The sequence below is a fragment of the Anopheles nili genome, chromosome 3, assembly GCF_943737925.1.
Source record: "Anopheles nili chromosome 3, idAnoNiliSN_F5_01, whole genome shotgun sequence".
In the NCBI taxonomy this organism is placed as follows: Eukaryota; Metazoa; Arthropoda; class Insecta; order Diptera; family Culicidae; genus Anopheles; species Anopheles nili.
Genome location: NC_071292.1, coordinates 54,607,104 through 54,631,281, shown reverse-complemented (window position 1 = coordinate 54,631,281; position 24,178 = coordinate 54,607,104). Strand labels below are relative to the sequence as shown.

Genomic DNA, 24,178 nt, shown 5'->3' with positions numbered 1-24,178 from the left:
CTTCTGGCAGATTGCAACAATTTTCCACAGAAGCGTGGCAACCAACGGTTAATGGTGTCTCCACGAAAAACCGAGTTTACTTTAAGTTTATTTATTTCCTCTTTCGCTTGACACCAGCATGCCCGATTCGGCAAGGTAACGCCTGTTGGGTGGGAAATAAGCGACAATCCCTAATTAGGTGCCATTGAGCAGGTGTAAAATCTATTTCCTGCTACTGGCCTGGCGACAGATACTATGTCTCCGCCTGATGGTAAGTTGCATTCGCATTTTGAAGCAACTACCCTCCCAGCGGGCGTCGGAATTCAAAGCTAACATTCCATTACATGATGTATGTGGCTAATTATGTGCATTTTAACACACTTGCTCATTGACACACAGTTCATTGGAAGCCGTTGGAGTTGATTTCCTCGTGATCCTTTTTTTTACGATTGCATTGGAATTCCAGTCTTCAATGCAGAATTTTCGTTAGTAAAACACCCCATCTTCATCATAGTTGTTATTTATTTGATATTTGTTCGTTTGATCGACTGCGCCGAAGAAGCCCGAGCCGAGTGTGGCTGTGTTTACATGATCAATATTTAGTATTTCATATCTAATGCATTCGATTTGTTAAATATACTACCGTGTCTGCCTTCTTCTGTCGCAGTTAAAGTTTATCTCTGGTTTATCTAACAGCTACCTATAAAAGTGTATCCTTGCAGTAAACACTACAACATATTTACATTATACACACAAACACGTACATATTTTCATATTTTTCCTCATGACCGTGGATTGGTTTTTTAAGGGTTTTGGGACACATCACATGCCTAGCTCAAACGCACCATGCACTTATTTCCACCTACCGGCGAGCGATGGTTCATTTCAGGTTAATCAAAAGCACCATAATTGTTATCCGTATTAAAACGAAAAGTTGTACTTTTACTCCTGGTGTTAGAAAGTAATAGGTGAGTTTATTTGTGAAATTATGTAAACCAATAGATATCCGAAAATAGCCGGCAAAATGAGATTAGATAGTAGAATGCAGATCACAATAGTAGGGAGAAAATACAGAGATCAGATAAACTTTGAACAAGCTTGCCGATCGACGCAAACAACGTCCTGAGAAAGAAAGTGCGCGTACTATGGGATTCCCTTACCTTAGGCTAAAGTTCGCTTACCACCAACCGAATAACATGCATTAGTCACCGGGTACATAACAATACGAGACACAAACAACTAACTATCGCACCATCTACAGAGATCTCGGGAGAACACGAACCCGCATTTCTCGATTTACGTGTCGAAATTCATTACGTACTCTTTCAACGGGCCGGGCAAATTCAACCGGCTGATGTTCGGTGCCAGTTTCTTATCCAGACTATTGTAAATGCACACCCGACAGAGCTGCTTGAGGCTGCGTGGCTTCTTGTACAGTGTAATGATCAAGTGACGCAGGTTATCGATGGAACGGTGTGGAACCTGAGCAATGAGCAGGTTGTGCAGTGTTTTCAGACAGTTAAACAGTGGCTCGTGCTTCATGGAGTAGTAAAACAGCAGGATAATGCGTTGGTACGTTTGTTCGCGATCCAGCAGGATGAACTCCTTGCGCGTGATCAGCATGATGTAGTAGAATAAGAGATAATTGCGCGCGTTATTTCGGAACGAACTGCGCAGATTGTCATTTCCGTTCGACGAACCCGAACCCGCTCCGGGAACTCCACTTCCGCTCGATGTCGAAGGACCGTTGCTTCCGCCGTTACCACTTACCCCACCTGGCCCACCCACGCTGCTTCCTGCTACGCTACCACCTCCTGCACTGCTGGCAGCGGTTGGATCTCCGCCTCCAGGAGCTCCACGAATTCCTCCCCCAAAGTTGATGAAATCGTTTACGAAAATTATCGACGAATTGCTACTGCTCGCGCCGTTTGCCATCAGTTTGTTGCTTAGCGAGATGTTCGGGTCCGTGCCGTACTGAATCAGCAATAGTAGCAATTCGTATACGCACAGGATGTCTGGACAGGTGCGCACGTTACCGATCATATCGATGACGGATTGGAGTATGTGCTGCGAGGTGATGTTACAATCGAGCCCGTATTGCAGCAGGAGTAGCAAGATGTTTTTGATGAAATCGAAGTTAGCGCGCTTCTGAATATCACAGTTGAGCGTAAAGTTCTCCGAAACGGTAAAAATTAGCACGTGCAATGGCGTCAGGTTGGACCGGTAGGAGCAGTTGGGATTCGCGCCATTTTGCAGCAATATTCGAATGCAATTCAAATAACATACCTATCATAAGACACAGCACAGGACATCACAAATATTAAATTGTTAGTAACGATAAACATATTCTTCTGCCTATTCCATATATAATTTGAGGCCATTTGTGCCGCATAATTAACAGTTATTATAATCATAAAATTAAACTTACCTTCATTGAATGTGTGAAGTGATGTAAGGGATCCTTGTTGATCAAGGGCACTAAACAGACCATAATAGGAACTGACCCATCTCGTCCAACGATATTTGGATCTCCTGCAACAGAAGCAAAACACAACGTGTAGAAATTAAAAATTTCTGTTTATTGGTATCGCTTCCGGGTTTTACGTACCACCTTCTTTGATAAGCATGTTCAGCAGCTCGTAGCAAACCTCCCAATCACGTATATGACGGAAGACGCACGCGAGCGCACTGTTGCCTGATTGATTGATTGAACTCTTGGCACCATTCTGCAGCAGAAAACGCACCAAATGCAACACATCCCATTTGTTCCACTTGTCATAACCATATCTACGGGGAAGGAAAAGCATTCAATTAATATTCATGCGTTCGTTTGGTTAAAACATTAATCCATTTGGTGACTGTACCTAGCCTCCTCCAACGCATATCGTACAATGATTGCATGCAGCGGGGTGTTGCCTAAGGAATCAGGACTGTTGATAAGCTCCTTGCAGCCCCTTTCCAAAAGAATGCGGATTGTGTTTAAGGTATCTTCCGCCGACTTTCTGGCTGCCAGTATCACTGCAATGAAATGATGCAATATTCAATGGAATCGTTCTTTTTGTCTCTTCATGCTACGTACGTACCAACATGTAGGAGTGTCATTTGTTGGGTGCACGTGCGCACTGTCGTGATGGCACCGTGTTGTATTAGCAGCTCCAAAAAGCGCCCGTCGTGTAGCACAGCCTGATGAATCGGGTAGTATTCGTCCTTGATCAAATTGATCTCGTCCGAGCGAGTTTGCACGAGATGCTGCACACATTTCCAAGCACCCCGCTCACAAGCAATGTGAAGCAGCGGCTTCCGCACTCGAAACGGCATCCAGGGTTCTTCCATCTTTTGTGCCAGTATGTTCAGGACGTTGATCTGATCACCATCGATCGCGTAGCAAACAGCATTTTGCAGCTTCGTGTTTGGTCTTTCACATACTCCAACATCATCTCCTTGATCTACATGGAAAGGAGAACCATGAATAAAAAATAGCTTACTTTCATGGCATATCATTAATACTTACTCTTATATTTTCCACTCTCCTCACAATTATGCGAATGTGCACCAGGGAAACACATTCTTGCCTCGGTATCTATTCTAGCACCGTGTTTAAGCAGCAGTTCGACGCATTCCTCGTATCTATGGAAAAGAAAAAGCAGATGAATATTCAGGAAATTGTACAATGGTTATCAGACAATGTCTCAGAATACTTACCCTTTTAAACAGGCTATATGAAGTGGTAAAGAACACGAGCTCCTGTTCACATCCGGACGATGTCTTTGAAGTAACCACCTAGCTAATTCTACATGGTTCAGTCCTACACTTTTCTGCAGTAAATTGTAACCTGTTTCATCGTGGATAGCGAGGATATTCTCGTACTAAGAAGATAGCAAAATGAGTACAAACATTAAATTAATATCCTAGGATCAGATTTGAAAGGATGGACTAAAGGTTTGAATAGCAAAGAAAAGGAGGGCCCGGGAAAACTTTTTAAATTAAGAAAAATGTGAAAAATAAATAAGGTCTCGTACGTAAGAAATCAATTTAAGATCAATGTCATCCCATTGCGAGAGAATCAAGCTTTTGTTCAAAAGAACCCCCAAGAGCATTGGTCCCTAGGGAAATGAATCGCATTCACGACTGATAATGAATGCACGAGAATAAGTTATAAATACGTGCGTCATAAAAACTCCAGCACAGGCCGTCTATAGTAACCGAATGCCGCCCATCCACGAGGCGGTCACAGAAATCAGACGGAAATGACTACAACCGTCATCCAGCGTAGAATCGTGGAATGAATAAGAGAGATAGGTCAAGGAAGCAAGCAAGAGACGTGAGGCAAAAGATCACCTCGATACGACGATTGACGCACGTTGCGTTTGAAAGGTGGGAATTTTCTGCCTCTATTCTAGGTCGGCTGAATTGCATCCTGCAAGCGATGCTACTAGTGGTGTTATAACTTAGAATCCGTGGTTAGTTTGGGAAATATTTACTTTTTAACTCCTCGTATTAAGCCCCCCAATTATCTGACTTGGTGTGGGGGGGACAGAACCCTATAGGTATAGAAGAAAAAACTAAAATTAGAGGTGTTTTGGTTCTGGCAGTACGTACCTTGGGTATTTGAAGCAACAGTGGTTCTAGTCGCTGGATCGATATCTTTGGATTTGCCCTGAGTGCGTCAAAGATTGTATTCACTTTTTCCACCGTTGTCTCCGACACCTTATGGCCATCGCGGTTCGAGAGCAGCGCACTGCCGGAGCGAAACACTTGGCTAACTGAGCCACCCATAACGATGCAATATCTGTTTCGCAAAATGGTAGAGGATCGTCGTCGCTGCTATCCTATACTGATCGTTTCACTAACGCTCCATAGCGTGATCGGTCAAAAGAGGCACGATTTAAAAAAGCTATTGCACAAGGCTTTTTAGGAACGTTTTTCGTTTTGTGCTTGGAATGAGCCCTTTTTATCTTTCACTCCCGGTCCTGTCCTCGTTTCCGATGGTTCACTAAGTGTTGCGAGCTGCATAAGGCGGCCAGCGCATGGGAACACTATCGTACAACAGCCTGGTGTGATCATGAACGCTTCCAGCACTTGTAATAAACCACAACGGTCAGATGCATATGCCCCCGCTAGTCGTTCGGCTCCAGCCGATGGCAAAACATTCCACTCAGCTGGCTTTGTACGCTGTTCACCAGCTTATGACGCAAAAGCGAGCACACATCCGACGATTGCCACTGATTGGTGCGGCACCGCAACCGCTGCTGCTATTACTACTTCCAGCTTGACTGGAGCTTCTGGTGGCGCTGCTAATACTGTCGCTGAAATATTGACGACGACAGAACATCACAACGAATCTGGCCCGGCTCATTTTTCGCCTGCGTTGTGCTTTTCTACGTTTTCCTTCCCTCACTCGTGAGACACCATAATCCTTCTAAGGCATTTGCGACATTCGCGAGGATTGCATTATGCAATTTGCGGCAGCTTGCACTGGAAACGCTCGCAGCAGATAGCAATAATCAGCTTTACTGCCGTTCCTCATCCCACATGCGACAATGCAATTCTCGCGTCGCGTAGCTTCTCGTACCAAATGCAATTGTAACACTTGAAATAAGGTCAACCAAAGGCTAACCATGCACTCGAACTCACTTTATACATCCAACTTCAGAGGCGGTTTGCAAAAAAACATTTCGTCCCTTGTTTTCACTGGAACGATGATCTGTCACTATGTTTGTTTGGCTGAAAATCGATACACCGTACTAAGCGGATTTTTCTTCCCGAGCACTTGAACATTAGCACGTCATTGTGAGTAACAATCATCACTATTTACTTGCTACGGCATTCTGTATATGCCCAAAGGAGAGGCCATTAGGAATAACTTTTACTACGACAATTTCCTTTTTCTTGAAATGATCGTTTTAGGCTGTGTCTAAATGGCAATTGTTGCTTTCTACGGCTTGTTTAACTAAGCATTGTTGCCTGGCGAATACTCATCTGCAGGTTATAGAACTGGTCACAATTGATCTTAAGTCAGATATGCTTCACTTGCACAGTTCTTTAATATCGGTAACACACACTTTAGTAAGCACCGTGTCTATTTATACAATATATTTTGCAAAAACGTTTTAGCTTAACAACTTTTCACTCAACAGTGAGCGAGCGCTTTGGTAAACAACTGTTTGACGTTTGTGTAGTCCAAATGGATTCGACAATGTCGCAGGTTAGGCCAAAATATGAACAATTATTACAAAATACAATATGTCGAAATGATTTTAAAACATTGAGATAGATTTGTGTAAATAAAATTCGTTAGTTTTTTTCAATTGAATTATTACAAATCAGTATTAATATTTTATGGAAATTAATCATTCTTGTACTGCTATTTTCGACCATGCAGCACATTGACGTCACAACATTGTATACGTTGAAACAAATACTGGTTGTGCATAAATTGATAAAAACTATTTCATATCATGTGATTAAAATACAGAAGCTATTTTATGAGGATGGAAAACTAATGCCAGAAAATTTTATTTATGTTTTTAATCGCATTTTTTATGCTGCAAAGGCGATGACTGTAATGACAACAAGAACTCGTCGGAGTTTGACAGCAAGCTTCATGCAAAGAAAAGTCTTTTCGTATTTGCAATTCGTCGAACGCCTCGCTGTCCGCGGATTATTCCTCTTTTCTACGGATAAAGATCGCGTGAAAGCAAAATGGTACGTATCGGAAGGTGCTGATGATGTGCGGCCGGATTTTAGCTGTGAAATAAATAAACACTGACGTAAAATATCGGCACTAACTGGAATATTAGAATCTAACCTCACAAAACGCAAGACTGCCTAGAGTCTCTGTAAGCAAAAGTAATTTTTACATTTGTTACACATTTTTCAGAAACCGTTGATGCTGCAAGGACATCAGCGTGCCATCACGCAAATTAAGTATAACAGGGAAGGCGATTTGATCTTTTCCGCCGCCAAGGATAGTAAACCGTGCGTATGGTACTCCCTGAACGGTGAACGGCTTGGTACGTTCAATGGTCACATCGGTGCCGTCTGGTGTGTTGACGTGGATTGGACGTCAACCAGGTTGATTACCGGTGCAGGTGACATGAACACATTGTGTGTATTAATTACATTTGGTGATCAGATAGAAACAAGCAAGAAGAAAATACTAAATTTCGGTTTGTTTATTTCTAGCCTGTGGGATGTAGAGACCGGTTCAGCTCTGGGAAAGATTCCTTGCAATTCGTCTGTGCGTACGTGTAATTTCAGCTTCTCCGGCAATCAGGCTTCGTACTCAACGGATCGTGCTATGAGCCATCCGTGCGAGTTGTTCGTCATCGATGTACGAAACATTGACGCGAGCATTAGCAGTGCTGATCCAGTATTGAAGCTGACAATGAACGAACAGCAAAGCAAGATCTCCGCCATGCTGTGGGGCGCGCTGGACGAAACGGTGATCACTGGACACGAAAATGGTTCAATCCGTATCTGGGATCTGCGTGCTGTGAAGGAGCTGAATTCGGTGAACGACCATACAGCTAGCATAACTGACATGCAGATGTCCAGCGATGGCACGATGTTCGTCTCGTCTTCGAAAGACTGCTCGGCCAAACTGTTCGATTCGGATTCTTTGATGTGCTTGAAGACTTTCAAAACCGAGCGGCCCGTAAACTCGGCTTGTATAAGCCCGCTGTTTGAGCATGTTGCGTTGGGCGGAGGTCAAGACGCGATGGAGGTCACCACGACATCAACGCAGGCTGGAAAATTCGATTCACGGTTCTTCCACCTGGTCTACGAGGAAGAATTTGCACGCGTTAAGGGCCATTTCGGTCCAATTAACAGTATGGCATTCCATCCGGATGGTAAAAGTTTTGCAACGGGCGGTGAGGACGGTTATGTGCGTATTCAAGTGTTTGATTCATCATACTATGAGCATACATTCGAGTAAATCAAACGACGAGTGTGTCAGTCAGCTCTTCAGCTCTCGATTTGGTGAACTATAAAACATTTAAAAACGACAGTAATTAAGTGGTTGGAAGCGCTTCATAAGTGTATAGTGGTAACTCCCTTCAAATCATAAATAACAGTTGCTATACTCCGACGCTAGCATCATGTACTTTGAAGCCTGGCGTGAAAAGTCTTTGAGAAGTAATAAACACAGGAGTGACGGTAGGGAGAGACAAATATTTAGTGTTTAATTTTTTCCTTTTATTTAAATTGCCCTTTACATCTGTTCTCCTATCTAAAAGAATGAATCATAAAGGTAGTAATAATGTGCCTATATATCGATGAATATCACAGATTCACTCATCATTCGGTAACCTATAGAACTGTACCAGTTTTATGTTTGCTGAGGAATCTCATATTACATCTTGTATAAAGAAATTTTGTTCCAAAGAAGAGAAAGGTATTTTATAATTTTGATGCTATTTCCTCAACAAAACATCATTCTGGGATCCAAGCAACTCATGAGATGCGCAGGTAATCCTTTCAAATATCGAGCAAAACACAGTCCTGAGACCAGCATAGTAAACACGATACACAGTTGTCACGCCAAAAACTGTTTACCATAGCCTTTTGAAAAAATGAAGGGGAAGGATTCGTGCATTTTTCTAAGCGTCAATAGTTTTTCCTCGAGGAATAGGCTCCTTAATTCTTTCAGTTTTTGATATTAGTGCAGTAAACCATTTAACTTGCGTATCCTTTAAAGCAACCGAAGGCAGGAAAACATACTTTCAGTAGAAGCCAATCAAAGCAATGTTAAACTCAAACAAACCCGTTCATACGGTTTGATGTAAGTTTTATTGCGAATTTGTACTCTAAACAACTTTTTTGTACAACAACGGCGTTCTACTGCCTCCCTCCCTGGTAAGTGTCCTTGAGTGCGTGCAAATAAATTTGAAGGGGAGTTTGTTTTATGTAATTCAGATGTCCGCGTTTAACCAACCGTTTTTGCACCCCTCTGTTTCTCTCTCTCTGTCTTTTTCTCGGTCCCTCTCGCTTCGTGTGCCGTTCCATGCCGTTGCACTTCGGTCACCTGCATCAGCACCGCAGCTATCGATCGACGTGCGCCCCAACGTGCGAGTGGTGTCGAGAGAGCTGCTTTCGTTGCACCACTTTCTCTCCGTCCAGGCGCAAATTAGGAGATCGAATTGACCGATTTTTACTTCTTCTTCCGTCCTGGCCCCATCCGGCGCGCGATCCATGCGTAACCGCGAACGGCACGAAGTGGCACAAGTGGACGCATAGTGTTTTGAGTGTTTAGTGTAAGGCAACGCGTCCCCTGCTAAATGGCGGCAATTATGGATTCGAACAGCGGCAGCGGCTGCCACAAGAGCGATCTGAATTTGCTGGTGAAGAACATTGTCAAGATTCTGCTCACCACCTCGAAGTACTTCCACTGTCCGTTCTGCGCGGACGAATACCTGTTCGAGTTCACGCTGAAGCATCACCTGCTGAAAAACCACGAGCGGGACCTGGAAAAGATTGTCCGATCGCCAGATGCAAGCATACGCTTTTGCGAGAGCAACATCTGCCCGTACTGCGGTGCCCTGTTCTACTACATTTCCGCCCTGCCGAAGCATATCATGAACAGCCACAGCCGGGAGTGTTTGCTGAAGTGGCAGGCCATCGAAAAGGAGAACAGTCTTGCCCGGAAGCTCGCGAACGATCCGAGCATCCAGTGCGTACCCTGCTCACCCGGGCTGAGTGACTTCTTCGACGACCTAACGACCGGTAGCAGTCGTCGCGGGAATGGTAACGCCGGAAGCGGAAGCATGATACAGCTGACCAAACCTTCGCCCCTGCTGAAAACGGCGCTGCGCAACGTGAATCGTATCACGGCGGGCACGGGCACGGCTCAGAGCAATTTTTTGGCAGGTGCCGGTGAAATCGATACCTCTGGAACGTCGGCATGGTCTAGCTTTGGGTTCGACAGTTCGCAACCACGCCGTAATCTCAGCAGCCACCATTCCGTCCGGCGAGAACTGCATTTTGGAGATGATCGTGGCGCTTCCGGGCATGGATCGAGCGATTCACCGTCGCTGTGTAATCTGATCGGTGGCAGCTGTTCGTCATCTCCGAGCAACGAGTCGGTGTCCTCGGTACGCAAACCAAAGTTCCAGCGGAAGCGCTTCAATCTGCGCTCGATAAAGCCGAAGCTTAACTTCCGGAAGTATGTGCTGTCGAAGTTCTCGAAGAAGTACCACTGCAAAATCGTCACCAGCACACCGAACAACTTCCTCGACGACGGTAGCACACGTGATTCGACGCGATTCCTCCACAATCAGGAGCGCTGGAATAGGATCCACTTCGAATGACGAAGGTACGGTTCGCCGTTTTCGTGCGTCATCGAGTATCTGTGCGGGCTGCTGTTTTGCTGTGTTTGAGAGGTCTCTGCATATGTGGAGTCCTACCAGCTGCCAGTGCCTACTTTTTGAAGCTTTGTTGTGAGGTCAGTATTTTTCTTTATTTTTTTTATATTTTGAGATCATCTTCTCGTTCAGTTCCATACGCAACTTCCTTGCGTAAAATTTCCATCCGTACAACTAATCCAATGTTAGATGATAAGATAACATGTACACAACTCACGGCTGTGCAACCGTTTCTTCTCAAGCGAGAAAGCCGAATCTCGGGGCGAGCACTAGAAACGCTCTTCTCCTTACGTTAGCTAGGCACATCGGTTTGTGCTTACCCTAGGAAAACCCAACATAAGCAAGGTTGTGTCCATGATCGACAACTGTGATCGTTAGCGCGCCTACTCTACGCACAGGCGGGGGCGTTCTCTTTCGGAGGATTTGCATTCTCTGGAAAACGATGCCTTACACTTTCGGAGAAGATGTGGTTGCTATCACCATCTAGGTCAAGCGGATTGCACCATTAAACAGAGTGGAAACGCAACGAAAATCTTGCAAGAGACAGCCAAACAAAACCAAACGAAAGCAAGCTCCAACACTTCCTTTCGTAAACGCATTTCCGTCGGGTGAGAAGCTAGATTTTTATGATACTACCAAAAACACCAAAATACTATTTAACTGGACCAAGAAGAACATCCCGAGGGACTACAATCGCTGACCACTTCCAAGGTTGATTGGAGATCACTCATTGATATTCAGATGCGGATTCATTCTAGAGTAAGGAAGAGGGTGCGAAGTGGTATAGAAAAGCTCATTTTCATTCAATCGTTAAATTATATACTGAACCATAGAGTAATACTCATCAAAAGATGCGATGGTAGTTTACAGGATATAACAAATGCCGAAACTCGTTCTTGCCTTCCATCAATTTACAATTTGAAACAAACTAAACACCAAATTTTGCATCATTAATCTCTTAAATGAAACGGATTCTCCTCTACTTATATACATGCATATATAAAAAAATACATATATCGAACGAATTCTAGACGAATCGTGGACATTTTTGATAGCTTCCATCGCGCGCTTCCAATTAATTCGTGAAGAAGGGTTACAAATGGAACACACGTACTGCTGTTGGTAGACCGAGTGTAGCGAAAAAAGCACAGGATGTTTCCAACATCTCTATTAAAGCAATTATCTCTAGCCTTACGCGAAATACCCCGCATAGGGGGTACAAAAAGTATTTGCAAAAATCTAACGTGTAGTGCATTAACGACGACGATACGATACGCCAAACGAAATCAGTAGAAGGATGCGCGTGGTAGGCCTGTTGAAAATCGAATTATTTACCACGAGAAAGTCCTAGGGCGTCAAACTGTCCTGGAGGACTCGTGTTGTTCCATTACCGGATGATATAGTAATTTATCAAAGCAACCAGAAGTAAGCTCGTTAAAGTATTTATGTTAATAAACAAGCCCTCGTAACGCATTTCGTTTAAACCGAACTCTAAGTGCGTGAGCCTTTCGTTGTCACCATTAAAAGAGGATAGAAAAATGAGAAAAAAAATCACCATCACTCTCATGAAATCGTTAGCTCCGCAAGTGTAATGTATTTGCTTCTTCATGCAATCGCACGCATACAGAAAACTTTTCTACATCCTGTCTATCATCACCTCCGCTCAGTCGTGTCCTTTCTCGATCTTTTCGTGCACAAAATATCCTCTTATCCCAGTCAAAGCCCTGTTTCTCTCTGTAATAATCCCTTTCAGTTCCATCGTCCCTTTGCGAATCGCCAATGCTTCATCAGCTAAACCGAGGTGCATTTTTTTGCTTCTGTTTCCTACCATCTAATGGCCCTTTCTGCTACTGTTTATTTTACCTGGCTCTGTATTTTTCGTAGCGCAAATCGTAGCGACTTTAGCAAACACTGTATGTATTTCATCTTTACATTGGAACGGGAACACGAAGTTTTATTTTGTTTATCATGAATTCTATTACGTAGCGTGCTAGTTATGTATTGGAAAACGATTGTTCAAGCCTCTTCTTTTCCGTTTCGGACCGCTCTAAGGGATCTAAGGGGGATGCTGACATACACGTCGCACTATCTCGCTTCGGAAGCGCTTTAAAATTTCCGTGATTACATAAGGAAGGGAAATTCCCGGAAGTTTCGTAAAAACGTGAAATCTGTGGCATCCTTTCATGAACTGAAAGCTGCATTCCTCGCATGGTTCAGCAGCAATGTCGGCCTAAAAAGCGTCGACTAACTGGCCACTTTGGCGATTGTGTGGTAATTAGTTGCACACTTTAACTCTACGCTTAACGAGTACAAAACAAAAATCTACTCTAACCCTAAGTCATGCTACAAACCGCAGGACATCCATCCCACAGGACTATTCTCACGAACAAAAGCAGAACACAAAAGGAGTAACAAAAAAGTGTAGCAAAACCATTTTCTGGCGCGCTCTACCGAAAGGACTTTCTCCTCGGTGACATTAGAGGCGAGCGATTTCGGTCAGATTGTTGATCGGTTTCTTGCCCCCACCGCCTGTGCCACCACCGGACCCACCGGCTCCACCGAGGCTCGAATAATAGCCCGAGCTATCGTGCACGTGGTCCATCGAACCACCAGTTCCACCGGTCAGCGGTGCCGTCTCGACGCACTCGCAGGACAAGCTGGAATCGGAACGATTGTACGGTCCAAGCAGGTTCTCCGTCGATTTTGTCGTAATCGTCGTGGTCGTCGTTGTGGTCTCCTGCAGGAACTGCGTCGGTGGTGGTGCATAGTTTTCCACGTCCACAAACGCCGAGTACCGCTCGTAGCCGTTTTTCTTCGGGATCGAGTTCCGGTGCTGAATGGTAATGGTCGTTTGGGTGCGCGTTGTAGTCGGCACGCTGGCTTTGGCCAATCCGGGCCCTCCACCGACCTCGAGATATCCGTAACCGTACCCATACCCACCGTAACCCTTCATCGCAAGGTTATCCCACGATTTTGGCTTGTGCACTGCGGGCAACGGTGGAGGTGGAGGATAGATGGCCAGTTGTTGTTGTAACTGTTGCTGCTGCTGCTGCTGCTGGCCAGCTCCGGTGTGGTGTTGCGGATGGACGTACTTCTGGATGTAGTAATGATGCTGATGGCTATGTGGCGAACGTCCAACGATCGGGACGAGTGTGCCACTTCCGGGCGTTCCGGCCGGAGGTTTCTTGTGGACCGATCCGGAAGCCGACACGGTGGTCGATTCGCTGTGCGGTTCCCAGTAGAGCGTGTCGGTGCTGATGGAGGTGCTATAGGAGGCGGGCGAGTTCTCTGCGGCAGGATTAAACTCGCTCGAGGTGCACGAGTGCAGACTACAATGGCTGGCGAGACTAGCGTTTAGGTCATACACTTTCGAATGGTGATGCTCCTGAAATGGTAAATGTGTGGAAATGAGGGAGGAAGAGGGAGGGGGCGTGTGTGTGTGTGTGCGAGAAAGGAGACAGAAAGCGAAAAAAGATGCCAGCATGAAGATCCACACAGTTTCTAGCGCATTGAGACACGTAAACTAATAAGGGGACTAATATTGCTCATGATGGTAAGGACTAGAAAAACGTGAACGAACGAGGACACAGATGTTAGGGCTCGATTTATGCAGCATTCGGTCATTCCCTGGTGTGCCTTTCGTCCCGCGAACGAACACCCTCACCGAGAGCAGATACGGATGTTAAAACCCACTCCCGGGGCGCTACGCTGGAACCAGACCATCGAAACTTACGTGCTTATCCTTGTGACGATGGAGATAGTTCAGCTGGGAGTGCGGTTGCTGTTGCTGCTGCAGCTGCGGTGAGATATGTGGCTGTGACTTTGGGCGCGGAATGCGATCCTTCACCTCCTTCGCGTCCCGATCCCGGTGTTTGTGCTTATGATGGTGATCCTTGTGGTGTTTCGATTTCCGGCGAGACGGCACGCACTGCGGATCGCAGCACGGACTGGCCAGATCGTACGCATCGAGGCTGGTGTTGTCCTTTTCGGTCGCTCTGCTCTTATCGCTACTGCTGCTCCGCAGGAAGTGTCCCATGCACGGGTTGCACGAGTGTCCATGCACGTGCCCACTGCGCCGGGATGAACCGGACTTCGTTGGTTTGGTGTCGTAATTGTGAAGACTTTTCGTTGGCGAGGCTGAGGTTTGCTGCTGTTGCTGCTGCTGCTGCTTGCAGCCCGATCCTCCGAGGGAACTATTGTCGAGGGAAGAACCACGCATCATATGCTGGTGGTCCTTGCAGAGTTTGGCCGCAGTTGCGTTGCTCTGTTGAGCGCAGGAAGTATACTCCGTCCCGCTGGTACCGTCGCAGCTCCCACCGGACGGGAGCCCACTTTGGGAGGGATGTATCACGTAGCGATAGTTGCTGTCCAAGCACTGCAAAAAGGATAAACCCAAAAAGGTGCTTATCAGCTGTGGAAGCTGCCCAGGATATGTGCTTTCTTACATGATACGCCAGCATAAACTGCGCCGGTGGCGGTACGATGTAGGTCTTTTGCCGGAGCAGCTTCTTGACGTCCTCGGTTGAGGCTGCTGGACGGCAAAACGATGGACCCGTGCTTGATTCCACGTCCGTCGTTGATCCAGGATCAATGTCGTCCGCCGTCGTGGCCGTTGCCTTCTTCCTGGCCGGTAGGCTGTGCGTTTTCCATTTACCCTCGAGCAGCTCGCGCTCCCGCAGGCAAATGCGTTCCAGGTCGGCCATCTTGCTTTTGAGCAGATCCTGCAGCTGAATGTACTTCAGATGCAGCTCCACCTGTGCGGGAAGCAATGTCGGAATAGTGAGCCAGAGCTCCCCGAGATTCGTGGCCGTCAAACTCACCTTCCGGCAGCAATCCTCGAACAGAACCACCATGCGCATTCTATTATCACAGTTTTTGATAAAGTTGACCAGATCCTTGTGTTCGGCCTTCTCCATATCGTAACCGTTGATCGAGAGGATAACGTCTCCCTCGCGCATCCCGGCCCGGTACGCAGGACCATCGTACTCGACGTAGTCCACGTACGTGATCACCTCGACCTCCTGCTCCTTTTTGTAGTGGATGCCGTAGCTTTGCAGCGTGAAACCGTACGAGCCGTTCTTCTTCTCCACGATGATCGTGCGTCGGCGTCGATCTTCGTCCGGTTTGGTGGACGTCACGCGATCCGGCTTCACCTTTTCCAGCACCTGGGACTGCAAATGAACGAAAGCGAGCCAAACTCGGCTAGTTAATCCTTTTCATTGAGCTTCCCGCTTTACATTCAAAACCCACTTTAGAAAGGGAAACCATGGGAGTTATACTAGTTGTTGACATGAAACCAATAATCCTTGAATCATTCATGCCATTCAAACACTTCTTTGACATACGGCATATCGCTTACCATCAGCCAGAGGCTTGCGTTTGGAACACAATTTGTAAGGCTTATTGCAAACAGCACCTCAAATGCCTGATTAATGGGCCACATTAATTGGGTTAGTCTCATAAGCCGCTTGTTCCCGCCCATCGTACTTTGATAAAGGAGCATTCCATTGGGAAGTTTCCATTACTCATACGGCTCCATTCGCGTCCTTCGACGAAGCTTTAATTAACTAATGTTCGGCTGGTGCCTTACACCCCGTCCTCCACACGATGTCAAGTGGCATCGCTACAGGTGTCGCTTTCATCACAAAAATCTGTAAAGAGTGGTTATGCTTGCTCATGCCGCCTCCATTATAAAAGATCATCCAGGGTGACGTTCACCCCCCCAATGAAGAGTGTGCATCTTGCATGGGTTTTCATTTCCGGCCGGCTTAGAAAATGGCATGTTTTCGTTTCCTTTTCAGTGGCGTGAAGTGAGCTCATTGGCAGGAGGATAGTAAAAGGCAGCGGCTGTGCACTACGCCCGTAGCACTCATTGTACTTAAGTGAAGTGTAGCTGTTGTTCCACCGGGTTTCTTGTTGCTGCTTTCGCGGCTGTTCCGTTTTTTCAACCCATTCTGAAAAGCTTTCGCGGAAAGTCCCCTTTTTTTGCGGTGGCCTCGAAACTTGCCACACTGTTTTCCTTTTTCTTGTACCTCGTTCCTCGGTAGGCGCTTCCCCACGGGACACGTACGCTCTACTTAAGGATAAGACGGGATTTCGTAAGCTATCGATTTTCCTAGCACATTCCTCTTTGGCTCCTCTTCAAGAGCCGCTCAGTGGAAAACCGTCGGCGACCGCAACAATGTGCCGCGTCGTGTTCTGGGCTGCTCACTGGTGGAGGTGGCTTACGCGACACAAGACTAAAGGGGGGTTGCCCTAAGGGTGAAGGAAACGGGACGAACCATCAACAATAATGGTTGTGGGCCACGTGAGCGTCAAGTGTGGAAATTGTCGTCGGTGCGCGGCTGTATGTCACGTGAACCAGGCGCCATTTCCCTTTTAACTTGGCGATGGTCGGAAAATGCAGCCGCTGGTGCAAGGACGACTGGCGACGATTCCACTGGCGGTAGTCGCGTTGGGAACAATACCATGCCAGTGTGAAGACAGATTTGCCCCGGTATGGTGGCTTCTGGGCACCACCGGAACCAGCAAAGATCTTCGTATATGGCGGGATTGTGAGGTTGGGAGTGAAACCACAATCCGAATGAACTGAAGATGAGCCTCCTGGCAGTGTGAGTCAGACACGGGAGGTTATGTGTACCAGACGCACGTGGAGAAGCTGCCCAGGGGGGGATGCTGGCGTGCAAACAAACCAAAATGGCTTTCAGGGGACGATGCTCACGGTGTTTGCGACTCCATTGATGGGTGAGTGCGAAGCAAGTAGTGGGCGGGGAAGGGAGCAAGTAAAAATCATATCCTTCGTGCACCCGTAGATATTAGAATACTCCAGTAAGCACGACAAAAAAAAAGAAAGGTACACACTTGGGGGAGACGAACATCTTCAATTCATCGCTTTGAGTGGAAAAGACGCAAATCTTCAGTGGCATAAAAAGAAACGAATACCGAGAGCAGGTCGAGTGGGCCATGGATGTTATAGTTATTAAAACCACAGCCTACTGAACTGGCTGGGTAACTTTCTATGGCACGTGCAGAGAGATTGAATATGGGATGGTTTTCATCTGCACGCTTTTATCTGTGTCGAAGATTAAGCCGCAAGCTTTTACGTTTATTGAAGCAAAAAAAAAAGCAAATCCACTCGGATTAAAAGAAGAGTGAGAGATGAATGAGCGTTTTATATACCAGATCTGATGCCATAATACTTGGTTGGAAGTCATTTTTGATGACTATTCGCAATTGTTTGCGTGTCATCTAAGCAAGAGAACGTTTATTGATGTGTGCTACGAATGCTCAATGCTCTTTTTGATGCAGCAAAAGTTCTTCAAACCGTGAGGGTTTGTTGAATCACTCAATAATTCGAATTGTGTGGATAATTTAGCCACACCACAGCTGGATATAATTACCACAGCTCGCACATCGGTCGAGCCAAGTGTGAACTCACCCAGCCGTTGGTATTTGATGTGAGAAATGTTAATTATTTTCTTATTTGTCGCACACTTCCGTTTTCGTCTTGCAGAGCGTGCACACACCCACAGCATACTAATGGAATCGAGCGACAAAGTACTAGAAAAGCCATGACATCAGCGCAAAAAATCACAATCGAAGCGATTCCAAGCGAGTCTTTTCGATCCGTTCAGTGCAGCCCTTCCCTGATGGGACGCCTTTTCCAGTGCTATGCACTGGCGTGGGTGCAAATTGAGTTTTGTAAAAAAAAACCCGCCCCTTTATGCCCCCCCCCCCAGGCTTCCGTTTTCCATCCCGGAGGGTTTCGATTTCATTCGCAGCCGCTTCGAACTTACCGACGATAATTCCAGCTCATCGTCGCTGTACAGATTGTTTCCGGAGCGATACTTCCGGCTGTTCCGGTCGGGGTTCATCTTGGCGCTTTGGGCTCGGTATCCTTTGTACCGCACTAGCCGCTTTTTTATTTGCCGTCCCTTACCTCTACACTACACTACTCTATAACGCCTCCAGCTGGTTCGGTCGCTTGTGGGGCAATTGCGCCCGATTGCCACTAGTGTTTATGCTACAATCGACTAAGTCTTCTCCTCCATGGCAGCGCGTAGTTGCTCTGCTGCTGCGAGTGTTTTGAACAGTTCCATCAGCAGCTTTTGGCACTTGTTTCACTGAAGCACGGATGTGCTTTACGCAGCACTCTTGCACACACGCGCCACGCACACGAACGCGAGATTGCACCAACAAAGCGTGGCCAGGATATGTTTGGTCCCGATTTTCCTTCCAACCTCAAGCCAGCCGGCGCGCGGTGGGAAGAGGCTAACGCATCGATTTTTGCCCTTGCTTTTTTTTGCGTAATTTAAATTTCGCTCCTTCCGTTCTGCCATCGATTTTTGCCTTTATCCTCCGCGATGCTTTCGCGCGATGCACGCGCCGCTCGAGTGGACACCATGCACAGGTGACATGCGGTAAGGCAGGCACACATTTCCTGGATCATGGCACCGTGTGGTGTCCTACGAAGGACACAATCGATAGAGGGAGAGAGAACAAGCGAAAACGAGTGTGTCTGAGAGAGAGAGCGAGAGCACGGGAGAAAAGAAAACAATACGCAACGGGTTCACGCTAATCACGCATGTGGCGGTTTGACCGCCATCAACTTTACACTACTTCTCTCGAGCCGTTCCGCGCCTGCATCGTTGGGTGAGAATACAGGCAAATTCACCTAATCACTTTAGTACACTGGAAGTGTTGTCCAGCAAGGATTTTTCTTGATATGCTTTAATGTGGACGATTAGAACGAAATTAAAATGTGCTGAATGTGTTGACTCATTTGAGAGCACAAGAGGAAACACCAAGGATGTTTTCTTTTCCTGCTAATCGAAAGATTAGAGAGAAGGCGATGCTGGTCGCCATATTTTTCACGTTTGCTAACACTCCTGGCACGATGATTTTCACCTTTTACAAATACCAAGCAGCAGTAATTGTGGAAAAATGAAACTGGCTGGCGGCTCACAGTCTCGGTGCTGGTCTGTGCTGTAGCAATATCCTTGATATAACCGCCCCCTAGGGACCGTTGTAAATGGAAAAAAAGGATGTCAGTACACCGGAATCAAGACGACGAAAGAAGAGAAAAAGGATATCGACAGACCACCCGCACGGCGCACTGGGAGTGCACTGTCTTGGCTATGCACTACAGCTAGTAGTAGTGCGCTACTAAGCGACAGCCCGAACGCACTTTTTAGTTGATATTTGCTACACACTGCTCTCATGCTCTCCCGCTCTTTGGCAAATATACAAAGCAATTCGTTTGACGAAAACGAGCATGTGAGCACGACGCATGTGCTGAAATTTGCATTGAGTTATCATAGCACATCACCTTTGTCGCGGCAAAACGCCGTGATAGGACAATATTTAGTAGAATTTAATGAATATTATTCATTTTGTGGGTAATTTCTGATCATAATGCAAGAAAGATACATTTTCCTAAGCGCGCCATGCTGGGATAGGCAGACAAGTTTGTTGAATATGCATTTTCTGGATAAAAACTTAAACAATCTTCATCCTAGACTGTTTTTTCATGTGCTACAATGTTCTTGAATTGAGTAAACTATTATATGATAAAAAAATGTGCCACGAAAAGGAATTCGCACGTTAATAGCAAGTGCATTGCATTCGTTACATGGACCCTAATAACCGCCACCGTTTTGGCAAGCGGACCGTAAATGACGTTAGCATTGCGGTAGAAACGTCAAATTTCTTGTAAACAAAACATTCAACCGGCGCGGGATTGTGTACGCTATTTCGCTCAATTTGTGGTGCGTTTTTCTAACAAATTGAATAAATTCACGTGTTAATTGATAAAATGGCTCAAACGGCTGCTGCTAACCAATCCACTCTGCTACCCCTCGGTAAGTAAAGTGAAAAACGAACTGCATAACGGATAAGCCGTTTTCTTATACGCACGCGTTTCCCGTTCGTAGAATTGGTAGATAAATGCATCGGCTCCAGGATACATATCATTATGAAGAATGATAAAGAGATCGTGGGAACACTGCTTGGGTTCGACGATTTCGTCAACATGCTGCTGGAGGACGTCACCGAGTACGAGAACACATCCGAAGGACGACGAATAACCAAGCTCGATCAAATTTTGCTGAACGGCAACAATATCACTATGGTAGGTAGCTCCTTCCGGTAATTGCTATAATTAGCGTATCATGCTTCATTTATTGGGATCTCTGCATTCTACAGCTCGTACCCGGTTCCAGCGGCGACATTCCGGAAGCGTCCTAAAGGTCGGTGTGCTCTAGTTTGTATTTTCAGCTACAGTTACGGAACTTGTGAAATGGTCGTGAATTAACGTAATTAAAAGAACGAAATGGAAAACTAAGGAAATGAGATATTGTATTTCGTAGCGTTTTGTAGTAACCAACGGTCATTGCTACACCCCGACGGTTAGAATCACTGGCATGGCCTCCACTTCCTTAATGTTTTCCTTGATTTCCTCCTCTTTGTCCTTGTCAACTTGGTCGCTTCCAAGAACGGTGAGGACTGATGTCGGCTTGGTAGATGCTGTGGCCGGAGTGCTAGAACTGCTAGTTACGATCGTAGTTGGCTCCTCCTTCTCTGAGGTTGATTCTTCTGTGGTCACATCGTCTGGTAGCTCCGTAGTGCTAGCTTCCTCCGATGAGCCCTCTTCCGTGATAGACAGCAGCGTGATCTTGACAACACCTTGTGCATCGGTGTCATTCGTGTACACCAAGTCTTGCGTTTCAGCCTTGATGTGCTGCTCCTCGGGCTTTAGTGCAATATGCAGGAGCGATGGTAAAACATTAGCAGACTCCAAGTGAAGGGCAGCGGGTTCGTCCGATTGCACGTGGGTGCTGTTGGGCCGTTCAATCTCCTCGTTAACTACCACAAAACTGTGTGCGATGTTGCTGAGAACTGCCCCAAGTCCGTGTGCGTTTTCTGTGACTGGAAGTGCCAGCGAATTGACCAGCAGAAAGCTAAACTGGAATTTGTAGAACGAGTAGAACGGAATAGTTAGAGAGCAGCAGGAAAAAGTGATTACTTCCGCCTCGACGCACCATCAGCACAAGCTTAGCCATCACGTGGAACATGCTGTTCTTGCTGACGCTGCGAGAATGTGCCACCGTTCTCGACCGATAAAATCGTACTAAGTCCCAGTCACTAAATCAAAGCATTGTGGTTGCCCAGGGTTTTATGCAGTTCGCCGAACGATAATAGGTAGTGTACTCAGCTAAAGGAAACGATCTTCGTCTCGTGGCTTGGTTGACATTGCCGGCCGTCCGAGACGTCTGTATCGCGCGGATCGGGTATCACTGATTTGCCGTGAAAATTAGCGTCTCCGTCGTCACATGTCGTGATGAGCTAATTTAGTGCAACGTCACAAAAAGAGCGGGTTTCTCGTTTTCGCTCTTATGCCTTTTTGCTCGGCCTTTTCGATTGTGCATAGCTTGAAGCCTTGTTTACGATCAGAACGACAGTTATTGCTATGATTCATTACAACACCGGCCACGGGGATGATTAACATTTCCTCGAAGCAAAAGCCCTATGATTCCCTCGGTTCTAACACACAGGAAAACGTTTATAGTTGCTGCCATGCCTCGCTTAATCAATGTTGTTTTTTTCTGATGAAGTGCTAAATAATTTCCAGTATGCCATGACTCTTAACCCTGCAGCCTGGAGCGGGGACTACTTTGATGAGCAAAGCCATCCACCTGACCCAACGACACAGGCTCAAGGATACTGGGAGTTTAAAAATAGCTCAAATTTTCATGGCTGTTGACAAACAAAAAGCTTGATTGAAAAACAACAAGACTTGATTCATTCGCAAATTGTGAGAATCAATCAGCTGAGAAATGGTTTCCATGCTCGATCGAGAAAATCAAGCTCTTGTTTTCGTCGTGAATGTGTGGTCCCTTCGATAGTTCAGGCGATGAATTCACTACTCAAATACCACTCATCGATCCGCCGTCATTCGGATTTGATTCCCATTCTTCTGGTGTGAATCTTCTCGACTCGATAATTAGTGGCCCGTTTCTGTGTGAGCGACCGGCGCCAAGTAGGATCTTCCTCTCCGGCTTCGAATTGCCAGGCCGGATATCTCTTTGGATGACGTTGCCTAATTGAAACCCATTGCCGTCCACCAGCGTGGAGGTGACATCCGCGTGCTAAAATCGGTATGTGAAAGAAACACGTATATATAGACCTGGCGGATCGCACCCGAGAACGGTGTCATTCGCATGTGAACATCCACAGCAGAAAGTGATCCCAGGTATAGTCGCAGGGAATTGTGATCAACCCCAACCCCGTTGCTTTTGGAAAGGACATCACGCACGCGCTCAACATGAAAGGAACCTCCACCTGGACCTTAGCAGCCACCGTGATCTGTGTGTGCTACGCAGCGCAGTTCTGCATAGCGGGACCGCTTCCGGAGGAATTTCCACAGGACAGCTCGTCATCTTCCGAGGAGAAACAGGGCAATCCCCTGAACTCCTTGTACAGCCCCTTAGAGTACGGAGCGAAAGTAGACAGCGATGAAATTGCTCTTATCAGTACCAACAGTTCACAAAACACAACAAAAGAACTGTAAGTTTGGCAGAAACGAGCGAATCTTATGCTTAGCATTGAACATTATTCTTATCCTTCTCTTTGTATCTTTATAGTTACGTGATTAAAGCAGTTGTCTATGAAATAGGAATCCTTGCTGATGTACCAGAGAATGAGACACTCGATGAGGACGAGCCAGTGTATGTATCACTATGCGAGTAATTGGACCTCCTTGCATGCCGGTATGGTTACTAATTTTTCTCTTTTCTCCATCTTCATAGTCACCAGCAAGTGGATCTGTCCTTCTTCAGCCACGGGGGCAACAGTACCCATCTGAACCTAGGCGACATTCCGGTTCCGATTCAAACCAGCGTCCAGGGGCAGGTGTTCACCGGTATTGCACCGGTGCACGTAGGCACCGTACCAACGAACCTAAGCGATCTGCTGTCTGCCCTACCAATCTCGGGCACCGTGGTCAACATCTCGCAAACAAACAGCTCCTACGTGGAGGTGCACAAGCACAACATCAGCGACGCTTCCGTTCTGTTAAACCAGAAGGATCTGACCAGCTTACCCTTTGCCAGCTCGGCCAGTGAACCGCTAGTACCAGCTAGCGTTGATGAAACGGTGATAGGACTTACGACGAAGACGAAACAGCCGGCAGATGGGGACGAGGAGAAGCATGAGTAGGGCTGAATCTGTTCTCGACTGTGGTAGGGTTTAGCTTAAGGTTACATTTAATGTTAGAGGGTCGCAAAATACACCGTTGATTTTTAAATATTGAATTTGATATGTCCATATCCTGGGAATGGGAATTCCCAGAGCTCTTATCACATGATATAACATCTGTTAAAGTAGGTTTCTAGATCTATCTGGTGTACGGATCGCTAACTTATTCTAATTGTCCAGGAGAATGATCTCATAAACTAAAATAGTGCAGTTGCAGTTGTAGCTCCTGCACCCAATGAACCATCCGATATGGAGGTGGAGGGAGGCAAATACGGATCCATACGATAGATTCCAGATGTTAGATCCGGTTTATCATGTCATTTGCCATGAAATAGATTTCATTAAACATGAGTAGGTGTTGAACGTACAATTAGGTCATGCTGTAAATTGGTATTTAAACAGTTCCGTAACTTTGCTGTGCAATTGATAAGTCGTTCCATTCATTAGATTCCATGTGCTTGCACTTTTGCATGCATCTATCACGCAGTGAAAGCTTGCTCAGCGACAAGAGGTAGAAATCATTATAAGTTTTCTGTGTTATATGAGTACGATTTTAGACGATCGTGTCGAAACGTAGCAAT

General features: G+C 46.2%; 7 protein-coding genes across 8 annotated transcripts; 4 read left to right on the top strand and 3 right to left on the bottom strand.

Annotated features, from left to right (window-relative positions):
- Positions 1 to 516: 516 nt before the first annotated feature.
- Positions 517 to 4,755, bottom strand: LOC128723266 (ankyrin-3). 2 transcript variants are annotated; one of them, XM_053816986.1, is made up of 9 exons: positions 4,579 to 4,755; positions 3,682 to 3,845; positions 3,491 to 3,606; positions 3,063 to 3,425; positions 2,844 to 2,997; positions 2,588 to 2,766; positions 2,408 to 2,511; positions 1,879 to 2,265; positions 517 to 1,659 (listed from the first exon to the last, which is right to left on the bottom strand). In XM_053816986.1, the coding sequence occupies exons 1-9, from the start codon at positions 4,753 to 4,755 to the stop codon at positions 1,276 to 1,278; spliced, it is 2,028 nt and encodes a 675-aa protein (XP_053672961.1). In that variant the 3' UTR covers positions 517 to 1,275. The 2 variants fall into 2 exon arrangements, with proteins under 2 accessions (XP_053672961.1, XP_053672962.1); XM_053816987.1 differs by having other exon boundaries at positions 2,591 to 2,766.
- A 1,819-nt stretch (positions 4,756 to 6,574) lies between these two features.
- LOC128722569 (eukaryotic translation initiation factor 3 subunit I) lies at positions 6,575 to 8,144 on the top strand. Its single transcript, XM_053816241.1, has 3 exons — positions 6,575 to 6,684; positions 6,860 to 7,086; positions 7,165 to 8,144. The coding sequence occupies exons 1-3, from the start codon at positions 6,682 to 6,684 to the stop codon at positions 7,916 to 7,918; spliced, it is 984 nt and encodes a 327-aa protein (XP_053672216.1). The 5' UTR covers positions 6,575 to 6,681; the 3' UTR covers positions 7,919 to 8,144.
- A 1,128-nt stretch (positions 8,145 to 9,272) lies between these two features.
- LOC128726825 (uncharacterized) lies at positions 9,273 to 10,289 on the top strand. Its single transcript, XM_053820654.1, has one exon. It carries the CDS (start codon positions 9,273 to 9,275, stop codon positions 10,287 to 10,289), a length of 1,017 nt encoding a protein of 338 aa, XP_053676629.1.
- Positions 10,290 to 11,864: 1,575 nt separating this feature from the next.
- On the bottom strand, positions 11,865 to 18,294 carry LOC128723418 (uncharacterized). The gene is made up of 5 exons (XM_053817155.1): positions 18,140 to 18,294; positions 15,164 to 15,514; positions 14,789 to 15,097; positions 14,077 to 14,718; positions 11,865 to 13,728 (listed from the first exon to the last, which is right to left on the bottom strand). Exons 1-5 carry the CDS (start codon positions 18,215 to 18,217, stop codon positions 12,820 to 12,822), a joined length of 2,289 nt encoding a protein of 762 aa, XP_053673130.1. The 5' UTR covers positions 18,218 to 18,294; the 3' UTR covers positions 11,865 to 12,819.
- A 1,863-nt stretch (positions 18,295 to 20,157) lies between these two features.
- On the top strand, positions 20,158 to 20,674 carry LOC128723182 (U6 snRNA-associated Sm-like protein LSm5). The gene is made up of 3 exons (XM_053816898.1): positions 20,158 to 20,203; positions 20,276 to 20,472; positions 20,547 to 20,674. Exons 1-3 carry the CDS (start codon positions 20,158 to 20,160, stop codon positions 20,586 to 20,588), a joined length of 285 nt encoding a protein of 94 aa, XP_053672873.1. The 3' UTR covers positions 20,589 to 20,674.
- Positions 20,675 to 20,697: 23 nt separating this feature from the next.
- LOC128723181 (uncharacterized) lies at positions 20,698 to 21,436 on the bottom strand. The gene is made up of 2 exons (XM_053816897.1): positions 21,383 to 21,436; positions 20,698 to 21,306 (listed from the first exon to the last, which is right to left on the bottom strand). The coding sequence occupies exons 1-2, from the start codon at positions 21,413 to 21,415 to the stop codon at positions 20,737 to 20,739; spliced, it is 603 nt and encodes a 200-aa protein (XP_053672872.1). The 5' UTR covers positions 21,416 to 21,436; the 3' UTR covers positions 20,698 to 20,736.
- A 1,138-nt stretch (positions 21,437 to 22,574) lies between these two features.
- On the top strand, positions 22,575 to 23,646 carry LOC128725290 (uncharacterized). The gene is made up of 3 exons (XM_053819024.1): positions 22,575 to 22,907; positions 22,985 to 23,068; positions 23,150 to 23,646. The coding sequence occupies exons 1-3, from the start codon at positions 22,666 to 22,668 to the stop codon at positions 23,556 to 23,558; spliced, it is 735 nt and encodes a 244-aa protein (XP_053674999.1). The 5' UTR covers positions 22,575 to 22,665; the 3' UTR covers positions 23,559 to 23,646.
- The last annotated feature ends 532 nt before the right edge of the window (positions 23,647 to 24,178 follow it).